This window comes from Balearica regulorum, chromosome 17 (genome assembly GCF_011004875.1).
Source record: "Balearica regulorum gibbericeps isolate bBalReg1 chromosome 17, bBalReg1.pri, whole genome shotgun sequence".
NCBI classification, from domain to species: domain Eukaryota; kingdom Metazoa; phylum Chordata; class Aves; order Gruiformes; family Gruidae; genus Balearica; species Balearica regulorum.
In genome coordinates, this window is record NC_046200.1 from 6,436,479 (window position 1) to 6,456,417 (window position 19,939).

The 19,939-nt window shown below is 36.2% G+C and overlaps 2 protein-coding genes across 16 annotated transcripts in view; both read right to left on the minus strand.

The window, feature by feature from the left end:
- RIMBP2 (RIMS binding protein 2) overlaps positions 1-894 on the minus strand; it is a 172,953-nt gene extending 172,059 nt beyond the window's left edge. For all 13 annotated transcript variants that reach the window (XR_012838130.1, XR_012838131.1, XM_075769526.1 and 10 more), the window contains exon 1: positions 652-894. Coding sequence is in view for 11 of the 13 variants with exons in the window: in XM_075769526.1 (XP_075625641.1) it covers positions 652-654 (3 nt within the window). In the remaining 2 variants the exon portion in view is untranslated. The remainder of the gene's footprint in view (positions 1-651) is intronic.
- Positions 895-2,670: 1,776 nt separating this feature from the next.
- STX2 (syntaxin 2) lies at positions 2,671-19,865 on the minus strand. Of its 3 annotated transcripts, none has more exons than XM_075769602.1 (11): positions 19,669-19,865; positions 14,289-14,360; positions 13,678-13,777; positions 12,128-12,202; positions 11,532-11,605; positions 11,230-11,338; positions 9,397-9,470; positions 9,151-9,288; positions 7,633-7,743; positions 6,248-6,296; positions 2,671-4,766 (listed from the first exon to the last, which is right to left on the minus strand). In XM_075769602.1, exons 1-11 carry the CDS (start codon positions 19,696-19,698, stop codon positions 4,633-4,635), a joined length of 966 nt encoding a protein of 321 aa, XP_075625717.1. In that variant the 5' UTR covers positions 19,699-19,865; the 3' UTR covers positions 2,671-4,632. The 3 variants fall into 3 exon arrangements, with proteins under 3 accessions (XP_075625717.1, XP_075625716.1, XP_075625715.1); XM_075769600.1 differs by having other exon boundaries at positions 4,592-4,766; positions 6,169-6,296; positions 19,669-19,860; XM_075769601.1 differs by lacking the exon at positions 6,248-6,296 and having other exon boundaries at positions 19,669-19,853.
- Positions 19,866-19,939: the final 74 nt, after the last annotated feature.

A 19,939-nucleotide genomic window follows, 5' to 3' on the forward strand; every position in this document is an offset into this window, starting at 1 on the left:
GCTGTCAATATTATTATACACAAGTTAATTCTTGTATGCCCTCTCATCTACAGCCTCCACATCTCGTTTCAGAAATTTTTATTTAAAATTCCCTTAACAGACTTACCCAATGTTAGAAACATTGCTCGTTATATAATAGCAGACTCAAAATAAGTAAAAGCCTTTTAACTACAGAAAGTTAACAGTTCTGTGCAATACTTCCAAACCACCTTGTCAAATATGCATTGAAGTTGCCTCTCCATTTGCTGTAAGATTACATAAAAGGAGTGCAAAGCGAGCTGTTACATAAACGGCACCTCTGCTGAGTCTGTATTCATTCCGACACCCTCTAAACTGAGTTGCACTCTGTGTTAGTGTTGTCCAGTTCCATTTACTTTTAATTGGCACGGGCTGACCCGATCATATTTTAGAGAGAACAGGAGATTGATATAGGAAATATAATTTTGTATGCAAAATAATCCTTGTTATCTTCCCAACCCATAGTCTGCTATATGTTAGCTCTTTGTATCATAACTTAGCCATTTCTTAAGAACTATTTACTCTTCAACATCAAAATCCTTCCTTCCCCCATTTTCAGTAAAATGGATTCAAACGCAGCCAATAAAAGCAATCATTCTTTACAACACAAACACTTATTTTGTAATTACTTACCATTTCTATTTATTTCCCTCTGTAAAAACCTTTATTCCAGGAGAGCTTTTGTTCTTCAGAACCTAGTTACAAGAGCTTATAAAATGCTCTTTTTATTGCAAAATGCTCATTTTAAGTGCTTTACTACTGGCAGAAGGACTTGGCGTGTTTGACAGAGGTAGCTAAAAGAGGCTGCAAACGGCACCGCATAACCGAGCAGCCAATTACTGTACATGACAGGAAAGCCTGAGCTGATTCACAGGTGCAAAGGCTGCCCCACTGACTGCAGCACGAGGAAGAATGCCATGGTTATTTTCAGAAGTTGCACACAAGCCAGATGAATGCATCACAGCAAATTTAACATTAGGTAACATAAGTCTTTAAACCCCCGTTCACACGCCCCCCCCCTCCCAAAAAGAAAAACAAGCTCCCCACAACCCACATCCAAACAGTTCTCTCATAACTACATTAAGCACAACTCTCTGAAAGGGTGGGCTTTTTTAAAAATAGTATCATTTTTATGCAGGGGAAAAAAAAAAACCTTCCTCATAGGCAGCAGTTCCCTCATTTCCCTTTGTCTTCTGAATTATCAGGTTTATATTCATCAAAACTCACGTAGTGCTATGCCAAACAAATCCCGCATTGTCTAGAAATGTCTGTTCTGCGCTTTACACTACAAAGAGAAGCAGAATAAAGACAGATTAATTTTTGAAATGACTTTAGTTCATTCTGTTGAATTCATTTCTGTTCAGATTTGGTGCTTTTTCCACAGGTGGTGTGGCACCAGATACCTGCACTTATAAATTACCTGAGCATTTTTGTTGTACACATCTTTAAGAACAGCCATTTAACATTTTCCATATGCTAAGATTTTACTTTCTTGGTTTGCCTTTATGGACAAGTTCGCCTTAAGTTCAAAATTCCCACTCCTATCCAATTTTTCCAATACCACAGAGAAACATCTATCTAAGCATAACTGCTCCATTACCTTACAGTTAGTCAGAAGCTGGCCAATTCCCAACTTCTAAGTGCTTTGCTATTAACTCTGCATGCAAATCCTCGTTTGTGTTAGACTGTTACAAATGTTATAACAACAATTACTGCTGGACAAAGATAGCACGGACTCAAATGAAAGCAAAGGAAACCTTGGCCATTTTTACCTCAGAATTTCTCTGAAAAAGTCCCACACGAGATCAGCACAACCAATCTTTCTCTAAACGGTACCATACTCACACTTGTACTGCATTTGCTAGAGCACTGTCCGTATGAAAGGCTCATGTACCTCGACACGTGATACACTGAGGAAGATGAGGGAGAAGAGGCACCAGGAGGAGACGAGCACCAGCGCCCATGCTGCCCAGTGCCGGTGGCAGCTGTTCCGTCCCACCGTGCCTCTAGCGCAGCCACCATGGCTATCAGCACCGAGCAGGCTGCTCGCTCTTCACTGCTGCTGCTGGCGATGGAGGCACTGCAGACAGCTGGCCACAGCTGGAAGGAACCAGGCTACCAAGAGCACACAGGTACAGCATCGCCACTGAGATACCACCACCCAACGCCGTGCCAGCAAAAAGCTCTGAGCAGCACAGGGGGAATGACTCCAGTTACCACCTGGTCTGTACATCATAACCCCAAATCTATTCCAAAACTTCCAATTCTGGGGTAGGCAGGGAACAGGAAGGTATTTTAATTCTGGATTGTGAAATATGCACTTTTATGAGGAATTTCTGAGAATACATGAATAGCTTTATTCAAATAAATAATTCCCATATTTTTCAAGTTTAATATTAAAGCAAAAATCCATGGGCATAGTTTAAATAAATAAATCCCATTAATGCATTCATAATTATCTCTACACCTACTTTGATCATCTCTACTTATTTCTGGGTAAAAAGTTTCAGGAAATACACTACCTTTCCATTACCTTTAGGTATCAGTTGTGTGACATATGTCATGCAAAACCATACCAGCCTTATTCAAGCACTTACTGGAAAGATGCACAAAGGTCACAATAACATCATGAATATAAAAATAGCCACAAGATACTTGCTTAGATAAATTTATTAGTGCATAGGTTAGAGATTTACTTCCCCTCCAATATTAACAGAACAAAGAGGTTCATGTAATAAACAAGCTTTGTTTTGTTTTAAAACAAACTCATTGAGGCAGCTATATAACAAGTAAAAAGTACGGAGTGGCCTAATCAAATTTCTGGTCTTGACTGGCAAATTATTGCATTATAAATAAAAAAATTCAACATGACAGGATTTTGGGGGTCATTTTAGGTAACCAGCTGTTAAACAGCAGAACTGATTTTTTCCCCCCAATCTCATTTGTCTATCTGTATAAATAATATTTACTGATAAAAATCTAGAAAACTATAGAATAAAAATATATTTTACCTAGAACGAATACTAAGGCAACCAATCTTTCCTTACTTTGCATGTAAACTTCCTCACAAACATCGGTGAGTGTTCCGGACTTAGAGGTAAAGAAATTTGTTCACCAACGAAGCCAAAATTTTTCAAGCGACTTCTTTATGGCTGACTTGCAAAAAGACCAATAATAATTTTTTTTTTCTTTTTTACACGTTTGACATCTGAATAGCTCCAGCACATTCACAGTATATTTGGACAGCAAAGCAGGAATATTGATACATACAATATAAATTGTAAACTTTGCTGAATTTCATTAAGTCAGACTAAATTATAGTTTACTGAGTAACTTTGATCTCAGACACTTTCAGCAAAACGTAAGTTTAAGGACTCTAACCATTTAGGACCAAGTTACTGCAGTGAACATTATAGTTGAATATTTGGAAACATTGACAAGCGTAGTTTTAGACTGTGTTTAAAAAGGCACACATACTTTCCTCTAATCCTCTTACAGTGTAAATATATCTACATATCTACATGGATATCCTTAAACAATGAGAAGTCAAAAATTCAAGTTACAAATATTTTACACACAAAATACAAAAATAACCTGTAACATTAAATGCAGTTATTTGGTTACATTTGAAGTCTTTCAAGTCTTGCAAGCTAGCATTACAACAGGTATGTAGATACTAAAACACTTCATATATGTTATATGACACATACATTTCATAACAAATCAGTGTCTTAGTTTGTATTATGTTTCAGACTTTTCTGAGGAGTTTATCCCCATGTGCTATATTCACACATCAACATTAGCAAGCTACTGAATAAGAAATCTTGACTTGGCTTTAGAGAGAGAAAGTGTAATTTTTGTCAAATTCATATGAACAATGAACTAAACTGATCCACCAGTTTCCTTTGCACAAGGATTATTTGTAAAATTATCTGCTCAAGTTCAAATTCTGTGTGCTTCACTACTGCGTTCTTTTACCAGAAATGTTACAACTAACTTTTGTTATAAAGGCAAGTAAATATTTAAAGCAATTAACCTTAGTCACATTGAAAGAAAAAATAAAAAAACCTGGGAAGTGTAAAAAAGTTTGTTGTTTTTCTTCTCAAGTGTAATGCATAGGCTGACAGTTAAATAAGTAGTCTTTTCAGGGTAAAATATTTTAGCACTTATTGGAGAAACATTTTTTAAGTATAAAGCTTAGAAAGGTTAAGGTGACTAAATAATTAAAGACAAGGCTACATCTCATAAAAATGTTCACAAGAGTGCTAGCAAAAGCAGCACTGGTAAGTACTAGAATTTGTGATTAGAATTGTATTAGCAATAGGAAAAAAAGCCAAACGATCAAAACTCAATAGTCTCTCAACTCCCTATTTAAGCTGTTTGTAACACTGACATACAAAAAAATTCCAAGTTACTTTAGTTCAAAACAATTAAGAGCAAGTTTCAGTCTCACAAATGTATAGTTTATGATGCAAATCCATCCATACCCTAATACATTCTCATCTTCATTTATGAGTAAACATTAAGAGTGATTTTGTTTTAATTTTTAACCATTAGTGATAGGTCGTCATCATGGAACAGTGTAAGGCATCATTTATTAAAAAAGGTTTGGTTTTACTGAAGATGTATTTTGGAGTTTCTGAAGGTTCGGAACTCTTGGAATGTGCTTGCTATGATAGTGTTGTTGCTAGGATAATTCCAAGTATCAGAAGCAATACAGTTACACATATAATTATGAACATCAATTTCTGCAAAAAAGAGAGAAAAGTTGAGATTCAAATACCCTGTCAGATACAGAACTGTTTAAATACATGCATAGCCACAGAAAATTAATAAATACTGATACCTAATCTGAGTGTTTCAATTTTCTTTCTAAAGAATACTTAGTGCTATCATCTCCTAGTCTTTCTAGTCTTTCTTTTCTAACATACATGTAACCATAGTTACAAGATAGAGCTATCTGTGTTAACATTTCTCTATTTTGCTTCACAGAATAATTGTTATTACTCATACCCAACTTCTGTAAATACCATTACGTATAGAAACAGATGCAATAGTGAACGTTTACTTATAAAGGTCAAGTCTAAGTACAGTAACACTGCTTACTGTCACCCTCCTTGGATAAATATTTGTAGCCTGCTCAAACCTTTACAATTGTATGCTTAGTGGAATTCAATAAAAAGTCAGTAAAAACATTGTGTAGGTAATAGCTCAGAAGAGCTGCAAGGAAAAAACAAAAACAAAAAAAAGAGATGGGTACATGCAAAGTCTCACATTAGGTCAGGTATTTCTGACTACAAGCAATGATACAGTAAACCCTCTTATCTGCCCATAAACCAAAGCTGCAAAGAAACTAACATCAAAACTAAAAACTTCAAAAAGTGTTAGTACAGAACACTGAATTCCCAATTAGGTGTCTAAAACAACATCCCGCTCATAGCGCTTCATATATAGTTTGAAGATACTGCATGTAAAAAGTTGAGTTTCTATTGGACTCAGAAGAATTAACTGCTGTTTTCTACTTAGCCTGGCTAGGTGTTATCTTGACAAGAAATGGTAGATTAACACAGAAAAAATCTGAAGATTGAAAGAATTCTCAAATTTATGTCCTAAAATTCCAATTGAAGTCTTTTTAGATTTCCTTTTAAAAAATACATTATTTCCCACTGTTTCATTTAGTCTAGTATTAATAAACAGCTTCAAAGTAAGAAATTTTACGATGTTCTGCAAGACATAATAGCCAACTTCATGGTTGTACAGCTCTACTTAAAACCATAGTAAACCCCATTTGATAAACTTCCCAGTGTAACTAGTATTCCATGTCTTAGTGTAGATTATCTGCTGATGTGAACTTTCAGTATAAAAAAAAATAAAAGGAATGCTAGAAAATAACTAGATTTTTTGGTCTCATTTCCTTCTGTGTTTATGAGTTTTACGTAGTGACTGCATTCTGTAGATTGAGCAGCTTACCACTAGATGTCAGTTTTCAATATTCACATGCACCGCGCTTTTATAGTATGCAGAGTCAGAGAAGATCCACCAATGCATCTCAAACCGACTCCCCCATAACTGTACAGATATTAAGGGTTAGTAGAACAATACAAGTTACCAGATAAAAACAAGAGCAAAATTAGTTGATTAGTTACTTACTGCCACACTGGCAGGAAGTCATGCATGCTGAGGTTATCCAAGCATCACGGAATACCAACAGACAAACCAATAATTAGACCAATTATGGAAATCAACACCAATGACACAATGATAATTATCCACATTTTCTGTCAAAAAACAAGGTATTATTATTTTAGTATTAAGCACAATAAGACTTGCATTTATTTTCAATTTTTAAAATACTCAGGTTTTAGATCACATTTGTTTTTATTAAAGCCTGCAGTATTCTCAAATTGAGATAAATGTACCTGTATACTCATGCATAAGAATAAACAATTTTAAACAATGTTTACAGGTTAACTAGTATGATTAATACCTATATAGTTACCAAAGATGAGAAAACCACCATTTACAAACACATTAAGTGGGCTCTTTTGACACTTAAATAATATTTTTAAATGTAACAAGTATGTAGATATGTAGATATCTGTCTATCTATATAAAGATACATTATTCTCTCAAATCCAACTTGCCATAAAAAGCCTCACAAAATTGCACAGCATCACAAAAGGGGAAATTAGGTCAGAAGAACAATTCAGTCACTGCAGCCATACAGTTACAAAATACAAAAATAAATGGCTTAGTAGTTTGATTTCAGAATACATCATTTGGCTTTCTGAGGGGAAGAGAGATATTGAAATACAAAACAAGTTTCCACACCAATGGAAAATCCCTGAACCTTACTTTGAGCTCAATTCCTCTACAAAATTGAGCATCACAGTTTAACGTCACACCCTTTCCAGAGGGAAGACGCCCCTAATTTAGTACTTTTACAGGAGTATAAAAGTAGTTACCTGTAAAAGGAATAATTACAGATGGAATTCTAAAAAAGTAAGCCTGCTTCAGCAAAATCAATAATTTTATTTTTCCTGCTAACATGGAGATGTTATAGCTATAAATCCAGGTAAGTTTACCAGTGATAAAGACCCAAAAACCTTTAAGCTCAGAGTCTGAATAATTTAAGGTCTCATGGTAGTTGATGAGAAGAACCTGTGAATTTATCTACTAGCATAATAATTCTTCTTTTGGGGTTTTTACACTCTGTAACAACAGTTTAAATGGAAATTGTGAACATAGCCATAGTTGTGCATGAATTACTTATTTTTGTAGTACAAAAAGTTTCTGTCCTCTACTGGGAATATCAATTTTTAATATTAACTACAAAAAACCCCAACCTTATATTGGAAACGTTCTGATTTCTTTCAGATAACTTTTGTTTGTAAAATCCTCTGGTAAATCTTCCCCTGTCATATACTAATTTATAACAACATCTTCTAATCTAATTTTAAATTTTACAACTACAAAAGAGTAAAATGTATGTATTAGTTCTACCTTGAAGGACTGAATAAAGCAACAACAAAAAAAATCAAGTAAAATTGAAGGTCACTTCATACTGTGTTAAATGAATATACTGGCTAGCACAATTACAGAAAGACAGCATACCCTTCGTGCTTTACTTTGATATTTAACTGCCTTTTTTGTCTCTTCTTTTGCATGTTCCACATAATCTGATGCATTCATCACGTTCTTTTCTATGTTGTTGATCATTTCACCCTTAAAATGAAATTTTGAAGAAAAAAATATTATTGGAATCCATGGATCCTTGTTTAATGAGCCTAAGAGAAGAAAAGCTATCGAACGTCAACAATTGTTTAAAACAAAGTGAATAATGTACATATTAGTGGCTGACTTTTTTCTGCTTTGATGTGTAAAGGAAAAAGGGAATGAGAAGCAAAGGCTCAAAGTTCTAACCAAACAACGAACATTCATGGGCAGGGCAGGCATGTTTCTCCCTTTTGCAGGAACAAATACTGAACACCTGAAAACATACCTTTGAATGCAAGGTATGTTTTAACAGCCACGACTAAAAATGACATACTAAAGAGATCAGAAATCCTTGATGTGCCTGGAAGTGGGAAACGATACTGACTATTTTAACGCAAGGTTCAAGAGTTATCTAAGAAAATGCACACATATAATAGCAACTTCTAAAGTTCCTCAGAAATGAGGGTTTAGAATGTCAATACATAACAAATTCAAGTTAATTATGATGAATGAAATTTGGTAATGAAATGGAGGATTGGTGAAAAATTACAGGAAGTCTATTACCTGTGTTTCTGTCCATCAGAAGAAATACTCAGCAGCAGTAAACAGCAAAGCATTAAAGAATGATGCACAAGTAACTTTTGTTCACTTTTAATTCAAAAGAAAACTGCTACCAATTTGCCTTGGCTAAATATTTAATATCAAAGCAACACGGAACTTCTAGAACAAAACCCAATTAAAAAAAAAAAGTTCTTTTCAGGAAAGCTTCTCTCCTGAACATTATTCTTTTCACTTTCCTGCGTAAGTCAAAGAATTGTAAGAACAGAAGTTAAAAATTTTTTGCTTAGATAATTGGGATGTAAAGACTACAAATCGAATTAATTTATGCACATGTCAAGACAAACATTATGAATGAGACAATTTGCCTGACTTGTCAATCCCTTTACATTCACGTTAGTTGTAACAGTAATCGTAACTTTGTAGTATGCACAAGCTGCGTACATCCTTGCTAATGCACATTTTATTTTATCACAGTAGTCCTTTACCATGTCTGTGAGAATCCTATATTCCCAAGATATTAGCCAACATTCCAGGAGACAGCTGTTCTTTCTTAAACACACACAACATGTTCAAGCATATTGCAATGTAAGCACGTTGAAGAAAATATTAAGTATACTAACTGAAAAGAAAGCCTATGCTTAGTTATTTATAGCATATACTACAAGCACATCTAGATATGTTTGTCTAAAACAGAACAAAACACCTTTAGTGATTAACTTTCAGATATTCTAATCACAGTCAAAAAACACTAGGTCTGTATTATCTGAATATAAGCAATTGTTTCTGCATATTTCAAAGAGGAAGACTGGGGGAAAAATTCCCACCACATAAAGGTGTTTGAGTTGGTTCATTTACCTGAGTCTCAACAAACATTGCCATATCCATAAACATTTCATGTAGTTCCCGTATGCTAGATTCCAGTTTCATAATATCCTTGTGACGTGACTCAATTTCATTCAGAGCTTGCCGAGTTATTTGAGAGTCTGATATAATCTTCAGGAGAACGAAAAAAAGATATGGACATAAGTATGTGCTGACACATTTCTAAATAGCAGAAGCAGCAGAATAGGAGACACACATAACTGGACCAGAAATACATACATCAGAAGTGAAAATTGAAGGATTACCACTCTCTAACATTTCTTCCAGTTCCTCATCAGTGGTGGTCTTTCCAGCTAGGATAAAAACAACAGTACTTCATCACTTATTCGTTACGGAACATAAAACTCTACCATACCAGAAGGATGACAATTCAAAGAGAATTCTCATATTCAGCATTTTCCACAACAAAACAAGGTAGTGTTTAGCCATTACTGACTGCCATTTTGCATATGAAAATCAGACAGTATCAAGTGATAGCAGAAACAAATGTAGATTCAAAGCTACGATGAAGAATTCCTCCTGGTTAGTGGTGGTTTTTTTGTTGCTGGTTTTGTTTTGGTTTTTTTTGGTCAAGTTCGATTAGAACCATTTACAATGTTCATATGAACCTTGCTAAATTGAGTGTTCTTCAGAAGGAAGAACTTGAGATACAGAGTATTTATATACCATTCAATATTTACCTATTCAATCATGTCACATTGGCACCTAATTTACTTGCTCGCCACCACTGCATGGGCAATAAAATCTTCATGTAAATTTGATTTTACCAACACAGGATTACATTCATATTCCACATAGAGAACATGATTACCCACAGTGTACCTTCATTTCTACTTTTCATATGACATTTAACAATTGATGTAGTTTATTGCATGTTTAAGCAAACTGAATCCTATTGATCACACTGGTATGACAAACACAAGTGTTACGAGTTACACAACACATTCAAGTGATTTGTACGGTACACTTTTACAAATTACATATCAAATCTCTGTTCTTTCCATGTAAAGTAAGTTGAATATCTGTAATAACTTACGTAATTCTGTCCTAGCAGATGAAAGTTACAGTTTGAATATTACTAATATTAGTAATTATATTACTAATTATATTACTAATATTAGTAATTATATTACTAATATAACCAAGAATGCTGCAAAACCTGCTTTAAAATTTTTAGTGCTGAGAGAAAGCTGAAGGCTCTAATTGGGTTATAACAACATTAACTTAAAAGAATCACGTCCTCAGGTATTAGGTCCCTCCCCTAAAACATGGAAGAATTGAACTTGCCTGAAATGCTGAATTGAACCATTAGCATGAGAGCCTATTGACGAATTTGAGAAGCAAGTAAAAAGCAAAGTTGTCTTATAATTTGGCAACATTTTGTTTGCATTTACTATTTCAGCAATATATGTGTTTGCTTTTACAGAAGATATTAAAAAAGGCTAATTTTAGGTACAACATGTTATGGATGTTTTCAGACACCTTCTGAGGTAGATGCTATAGTACAGAGTAGAGTCAGGTACCTTTCTGAATACTCCTCATAATAATCTATGATTAAAGTAGTCAAATGTGAGTCAGTCAACAAATTATTAGAGTACATCTAACAGCAGCACTGATTTTGTGTCAGCCGAATTTAATAAATGTTATTGACAAAAAGAGCATAGCATAGAAAGAGATGTTGTCCTGTTTAGCATGTTAATTTTGGAATGGCTTTTAATAACACTTGCTATCTTCAGAACGCAGCTTTTCTTAATGTTTTAAGGATACCACACTGAAAATAAAGGTAACAAAGGAAAAAGATATTTTCTTTCATAATTTTCAACATAAAAGAAATGATTTAGTAAGTTTTCTCTGTCTTCTTTACAGCTGTTCTGAAGAGCAGTACCAAAGAATTTATGCCATATGATAAAATTGCTTCTTTTCCCTCACATGCTTCAAGAAGATGTCCAAGAGTTACAATGCTTTGTACCATCTTTAAGTAGTAAGAAACAAGGGAGGTAGTAACAACAGAATTAATCTTTTTTTAAAAAAAAGTGTATTGAGGTCACTTACTTATCTCTAATTGTCTCTGTATCCGACCTTTGCTGCGTTCTCGAAAAAGAGTTTGGGTCTCGTTGTATTCCGTCATGACCTCCACAAACTTGTGGGCTAATACAGAGTGCTGTTTTTGAGGATTTAAAAACGTGGAACAAAAATGTTTATTTTTTTTTGATACAGCAAATACTACTGCACAACAACTGAAAGCGGTATTTACATTCCAACAAAACAGAACATGAAGTTCTGAAACTATTTCAGAAAAGTGAAACTCATTCTCTCATTTACTAGAATACTTTAACTTTATTAAGTGATCATACCTGTGTTTTTCTTATCCTGAGGTCCACTGATGTCCGATTAGCATTTTCACCCTGACCAAAACTTTGTTCAATAGCTAAGAACAATACAAGAATATTTTGAGTCAATGCTTGGTCTATTATTTAATAGCGTAGCTGTCAGTTACTTTGTAAATACTATTAATTATTACTTTTTTCATATACAAGCTCCCTGCATACATGTTTAACATTTCAGGGGAGAAGAGGAGTGGCAGCAATATATATATACACACATATACACACACACAGAGTTAAAATAATGTTGATCATTGGCACAGATCTTGAAACACAGTAACTACTTCAATACTCTTAATAGAGTCACATTACTGTCTATTACTCTGGAAAAATTTTAAAAGGTGTAACAAAATGGGCTGCTTTTACAGTTTAAATAATAAATACCATACTCTAGTGTTTATAGAAGGAGAAAAGCATATAGTAATTGTAATATAGTAACACTAAACCACTCAATATGTTTCAAAACCTATGTTAAACAACTAAGACATATTCCCGGGGAAAATCACAGCAAAATTAGCTAGTCTGAATTACAAGCGACAGTAGTTTTATTTCTCTTCACAGCTTACCCTTTAACCTGGCTCGGATTTTATTAGCAATCTTCTTTATTTCCTCATTTAATTCTTCAAGTTCTTCCTTTGTTCCTTTAATAAAAAAAAAAAAAAAAAAAAAAGAAAAACATTTTTTAGAACTGTTAATGATTGACAATAGCAAGCCAGCAACCTCTACCTTGCAATCTCATAACTGTATTCAGTACAACCATGCAGAGATGTTTATTATACTCTTAAGTACGTTAAATATGATTTTTAACAGCATACTATCACGTTCCTGCTCCTTATGACAGGCCTTTACACTTGGGAAATTATATTACCAAATTTACCAACTAAGCCAGGTGATAAAAGATTCCATATTTTTTCTTAATGTAACACTTTCAGGGTAATATTCATTTGCTGGTCAAAATGAAAGTTCACTGAAGTCTATCAAGTGAAAACACAGATTTATCTCACATTTTTTTAGATCTTCTGTTTATCATGGACTCATTGCTTTTACCCTTATTAACATGACTGTACCACATGCTACCTATATTTTTGGAGAATACAGAGTATTCATTAAGAATTTAGCTAGATCTCTGTTAACAGATTTACTGAAGACATCACATTCACAAGAGCATACATTACTTACAAGCAATGCCATGTTCCTACACAATTCAGACACATTATTGAACACAATTTTTAGCACAAACACAAACTGACAAATGAACTGAGACCACAGATTTTAAGCATTCAGATGAACCCTTATTAAACCTGAGATTCATTGACTATACACGATTGTTAAGACAAAAATCATGTGTAAGAACGCAAACATATGCCCATTCATAAACAAAGAAAATAGGGAGGGGAAAGAAAAACTAACATCCAAACTTCAGTTTTCAGCAACAAGATGGTAGATGTTAAGCTAGTGTTGCAACATCCCACAAAAATATCTCAGCATCTCTTCTTCCCTTTTCTTTAAACGCGGCCTACCACCCCAGGCATGTCTTGAATTAAGCAGTGTTGAGAACAGAAAAGGTTCCATGTTTCTGGGTAAGTTCCCTAACCCTTCAAGTTCTCTGTTCAGAAAGCGCATCTTCACTTTCAGCTTTGGGGTTACAAAGCTCCAGCATGACACTCTTACTACCACGGAAGCAGCTGGCTGTAGTGTTAGTATCGGACAGGATCTTGCCCCTACTGAAGAATTAAGAGAAGATAATGGCTCTGCTGTATGAGCTTCAGTTGACAACTTCAACGTTTTCCCAAATTAAAAGAAATACAAGTAGCTTCTAAGTTCCTGAAGACATCAATTTCAAGACACCATATTAAACTTAGTTTTGGTCTAGCAAAGGTTTGGATGATGTAACAAATATTCTGAAAATGTATTTATTCAAGTGAGCCTTAGAAAAGGTAAAAATAAGCAAATGAAAACATTAATTCCAAATTAAATATGGAAATACTTAAATAAATTGTGTGACATTTTGCATTCTGAACACCTGAAGTTCTACTCCTATAGAGACCTAAAACAAACAAAAATTATTTCAGAATATCTAGCCACACATATCTCAAATCTAAAAAGTGATACTCACTTCCTTCAGGATTTGGTGCTGACAGGATAATGCTGTGCTGCTTCTTCACTTCTTCCACATTTTGTGCTATTTTTGCTATATTATTTCTAAGTTCCTCAACCTAGAGGAAGAGAAATATGGCAATGAAAACATTAGAATAATTCAGGGCAAAGATTTAAAACAAATAAACAAAAAAAAACCACAAAAAACTTTGGTAATAAAAATCGTAAAGTATTTCATTGCAACATTTGTAATTATCTGACAGAAATCTTAGCAGAAATATTGACATTTAAACAGCTTGCACTTTTTTAAAGAAACAATGGTATTCTTAATAGCAAATATATTCTATATGGCCAAAAACTTAAGTGCTACTATTCTTAATAGCACAGATTTTACAACTCTATAAGCAAATTCCTTGTCAACAGGGAGTTAAAAACACTCCTATGCAGTAAAGACAGAAAATACCCTGAACTAAACAAGCAAAAGTGTGACCAACATTCGGTTTGGAATTCCACTACAGAGCATATCGGGGGCGGGGGGTGTAGATGAATTGTTAAACCTAATTACAGAAATTAAAAGGCATGGAGAGAAAACTGTAAGTCTTTAATGCATGGTGAAAACTATAACTTTACCTGTTGGAAAAAGTCATCCATAAAGTGGTCTTTTTCAACAATAACTGTCTCCCCATCTTCATTTCCTTTACACTGCAAAAGGCAACAAAACAAACCTATGAAATAAAACTCAGAACACTGTTCTGAAACAACAATGACTTCTGCATTGCTACTGCATACACCCTTTTGTCAATAGTCTACAGAGTCAAAAAAGTAAGTTTTCCTTTCTGAGGACTGTAATCTAAAAACAAATAAGCAGAGAGGTCAAAGAAAGTCACCTGACAACCATGAAGCTGTGAATGCTAAGGCATGTACTCCTCTAAACAACTTCAGGACAGAACCAGTCTGTAAGTGATGTCAGTTTTCACTACCTGTCATAAAAATTATTAAAATACAATGTGGCATATAAATGTTCTCTCACAGCATAAACATACTTCCACAGTGAGTCCCACACGAACTGAAAATAATAATTGGTTTACTGAGACAGTAAATCAAACCCTCTCAAAGAAATACTAAGAGGGATGCTGATGACTGACTTTTGATGCAATAAGCTACACATCTAATGAAAGCTGGAACAAAAAGCTATCAACATCTGCTTACTAGTTTTGCCCTTGGGTGTTTTCAAGGCTGCCATTCCACACCAATTCAGACATAATTATGCTACACTAAACCACACATGCATTACATCATCGATAAAGCCTAGAATAGCAGCCAAGGAGGCAGAAGCTCAAGCTGACAGGCTCTCACAGGTCTCGAGGGCACGCAGCCCAATGCGTTCCCCGTGTCACACTTCCCTAACCCTTGAGCCAACCCAGCAAAATATATGGATCTTGACAATAACTGAGATTCAAATGTTATCGAAGGAAGAGAGAGAATTAACATGCATCATACAGAGGCAAAGAGTTCCAGCTTCCATGTTCTCTAGTTCCCTCTGTAGAGCACTGACTGAACTGTATTGCATCAAAATTAGAAAACATTATTCTATTATAAAGTCAATGGGCTGTCGGTTAGAAAAAACATAGAAGATTGGTAACATTAAGGGATTTTCATGTTCAAAACTCCTTTTTTCTTACCAGCCCCTCTGCCTTTGACCTTCTAACACCCACCTTCTGCTCCTAAACCCTGAACCTGTTACCTAATTTAATAAAACCAGCAACAAAGGACTTCTTGAGTGAGATTTGTATTACTTGCATGACAATTCTGCAATTTAATCCAATGCCAAACACTGCTACTATCTAATAAAGACGGTTATACTAAATTATGAACTATGCATAAAAATCTAAGACTGCCCCAAATCTTCAAGAATAGTTATTACTTATATTTTGCGACAGTTCCTGTCCTGCAAATTCAGGGAATGCATAAAGCCCTATAACAATATGTTTGTCAGAAATCATCTGGGTTTTATGCTCAGGGGAACCACAATGCCTCAACTGAAATAAAGGAATTTAGATGTTATTGCTCTTCCAGACCACCTTCCAATCACTCATAGTTCTGTGTGTCATTAAAGACTTTTTGTAGTTACTCATTTTGGGAAGATGATTGCTAGAACTCAGTATGAAAGAATCTCTCCTTAGGGATTGTAATCAATTAACAGTCTTCCTTAACACAAATAAGCAAGGAAGGCCGTGCCCAAATGAAGTTACTCAACTTTTACCCATACCAGAGACTGCACTGCTACAAAGCTACCAGTTATAAGTTAATATTTAAGAATGAGCTACACCTTAAAGACATGTAATTTCATTATCTATGTAAAACAACACCTTCTGCTTACATTTACCGAGTAAGAATAATCTAATTGTTTATAACTACATCCTGTGTTTAGTTAACTGAACTAAAAATAATGAAAATAGTATCAGATAAGAAATTCATTGTGTCAGCTTTTAGTTTGGTCAGAAGATCTTGGTAAAACATTAGACACCTGAGTGAATCTTAAACAAATGAAAGGTACAAAAATCTTACTCAGAAGTCCTGCCTGTGGGTGCTAGGCTGGGAGGAAGCAATCATGATTACCCTCCCTGCAGTCAGTTCCACGTTTATTTCGCTTTCACATTTGGTTACAACACCAAGTGGCAGATAAATTTGCTGTCTACAACTTATTGAAGGATTTATGGACAGCCTACCTTGAACATCAGCACTTCAAAGACACTTGATGACTTGTCAACCTCTATTCTCAGCATTCTTAAATCACTTCTTACCTAAATACAGCTTTTGACAAGCACACGATTCAACCAAGAACTCACTTTTGTCATCAAGTTTAGCAGAAACATATTGTTTCTCCCAGACCTTACCTCCTCAGTATAAGCAGTATCACAAAAAATCGATAAAAAGTTTCACATCAATGCCAAGAGCAATCTAATGAAGTCTGTTTGCATCTCATAGCTTGACCTTGAGACTGAAAGTCTGGGCCATACAACTCCGTAAACATTCATAGACTTATAAAATATATCAAGTTCCCTCAAAAGCTGGTTTACATGACAGAATCCAGATATTCAATGTCATTTCTCAGCTCCAAGTATGAGCTATCCTGATGCCTTATGAAACCTCTGACACTTCTCATGCCTTATAGAATTGGATAAATAAGTCTAGCTTGAGATGTCTTACCAAATTAATTACTGAATTTTGAAATTGAAAACAGCTTTTGACCTAAAAGCATTACTATTACTTGCCCTTGAAATTCCAATCAAGGTTAGTTTTTTTCCTCAGTCCAGATCACCTGTATTCCTCTGGCAGGCTGCAAGGACAACAACTGACCACCACTGTCCCAACAAATGAGACCCAAGGAGTGGGTGACAGAGTTCTAGAGTTTCTCCTTATAGCACCAGTGTAAGCCAAGGAGGGCTTACAGAGGGCCATAGAGATCTGTCAGGCAGCTTTGGCAGGTCAATCATTAACACACATTTAGTAGCATTATTGTACAACCAGAAAAACATCACCTGGTAACTGTCTACAAGAAATTATGCTGTTATGACATGGAAACATAAAGCTCATCTTCAGAAAATTCCATGTTTGAACAAAGACTAATGTAAGAAATTAACCTGAGGGGAAAAAAAAAGAACTCAGTAACGTTTTCCTCTTCCTGAAAAGGATCCCTTTGCATTTTTTTCCATACCACCCAATAAACAGGTTTACATCTTACCTCTTTCTTAAATGATTTAACAATAACAAAAAGTTTGAATGAGTTTTATTAACAGACATCTGTTTTTTAATATCTGACGCTAGCTAAATGTGCTGAACTGAGTGTCTGAACACAGCTCCTACAGCTCATTTTAAGATGGACTTGTATCTCTGAACAGCAAACCATCGAAGGTTGGGAGAATCTTTTACACAATCATTGCTATGCATTTGCTCTGTTATTTTGGGTTTTTTTCTTCCCTAAGTATCTACTATCAAGCACTGCTGAAAATAGCATACTGGATCAGAAAGAACCTTTTATTCTTCTTTTAATTGTACACTCATTTATGCTCAAAATAACTAAAACTAGTCTGGGATTTGATCAGTTGTCCAACTAATTGTATTAAAGGACAGTCCAAACAGCTGAAAGAAGTTCATTTTGGCCTGCTTAGAATAATTTAGAAATAACATTAAAATAGTCCCCTAGAAGCAGACAAATACAATTATGGTTGCTATCTTCTGAAAATGCATGTACTCTGGAAGACTTTTTCTAGCTAGAAAATAAGAGGAAGCAACGTTATCTGAAGGCTATATAATCTGCACGTCTTCAACAATTCCTTTCTCCAGCAACCATTTTAGCATGGTTTAACTGCCTAAACACAGTGTATTAAAATTATCATAGCTTTTTGATACTTTCATTATGTTAATAGACCACAAACACTGATAAGTAACATTTCTCCCTCTTCTTTATAAAGGGAAATCTAGGAAAATGTTACAACTTTTAATGACAAAATAGTTTGCTTGCTGTCAAAATCCAGGCACACACACGAGGACATGGAAACTTAAGTTTAGTTAAAATGGGTCAGGGTAGACTGGCTATAAAGTACTAGGATCTCTTAAAACTACTTGTAAGTTCTATCCACCCCATTTCCTGCAAAGACCCAACGTGGTACACATGTAAGGTACAAAGTAATACACAATTACATTGTTATATTAAAGAGGCAAGGCATAGTTATTCACGAAGATTCTGCAGGCCCAGGCCTGTTCAAAAAAGACAGCATATAAGCTCTACTCTCTTCACTTAATGATTTAGCCAAATAAAATACAATGGAACTACAGTAATCAAACTAAAACAGTCTGGAAAATATGCAAATAAATGTTAATACATTATTTCTTCAGATTATTTATTCCTTTTCAAAGCAATCTTATATATGTGTGATCAAGGATCACTGTTCAAAGCATTTATACTAGTAAAGGAAAGTCCCTTCACAAAATCATGATCTTTTTTGATATTTCAAGTAAAGATGTAAATGGAAGTTTCTATTTCCATGAGTGCCCTGCAGAAATCAAGTTTTACAAAAGTCACCTCCCTCAGGTACGCAACTTTTCAAAACGTCATGTCAACTATACACTTTTAAGTGATAAAATGTAGATGAGATTAAGATGAATGAGCCCCAAAGTTTTATGCAGCTCAACACAGGTCAACATTGACATATATGTGGAGCCCTAGAACTACCACAGGAACTCCTGTGTATTCTCCATTTCCATTGCTTTTCAGGAAAAAAAAAAAAAAGTCAAATATCCTTTTATTTTAACCGAGCCATATCCTGTTGAAGACAGACATGATGGTACCTCCCTCCAACTCGCTCTTCTTTTTTAGGATACTGTTTTCAAAGCACAAATAAGGGAAAGGAAAGGAGCGTATAAACACAACCAGCTACCATTTTGTAAACACGCAAAAAATAAAATCTGCCGATGATAGCTTTATTGACGCCTTGCTGGTTACATAGTTCCCAAGCAGATAAATCTACTCCACTCCACTACGGCCAGTTCGAAAACAGAATTATTATCTAGTTTATCTGCCATTCAAAACGCAAACGTTTGAAACGCGCCAGCGGTCAGGAGGAAGCGGGGGAAGGTGATCTATAAAAATCGCAGAAGCTTGAACTTTGCTGCCAGATACCCAGGCTCCGGCGCACCGCCCCGGCCCTCGGGAGGAAGCCGCCCCCCTCCCCGGGAAAGGAGCTGGCAAACACCGTGCGGCAGCCGGAGACCTCCCCGCCCCCAGGGACCCGGCCGAGGCGCCAGCTCCGCGGCGGAACATCCACCTTCCCGCCGCTGACCGTTACCTCAGGCGGCGGTAACGGCCCGCGCCTCCCCTCCCGCACTCCGCCGCCTTTGTCCCCTCCCTCCCGCCCCGCTCCTCGCCTCAGCCCGCCGCCCCGCTTCCCCGAGAGCCTCTCCGCGCTCGCCCCGCCGCTCCCGACCTGCCCCGAGCCCGAGCCCTCACCTCTGCCAAGTCGGCCAGCCGGTCCTTCATCCCCGCCGCGGCTCAGCGCCTCCCCGAGGCTTCCCCGGCTGCTGCTCCTCGCTCGCTGCCGAGGGCCGCCCGCGCCCGGCCCGCTGCCGCCGGGGCCGCCTACCCCTTCGCTCGCTCCCTCCCTCCCGCCCCGCTCGGCCCGGCGCTGTGAACGGGCCGCGCCACCTCCCCGCTCTCCTTCCGCGGTGCGAGAGGCGGAGCCCGCGCCCCCAGCCACCGCCCAATGTCACGGCAACCACAG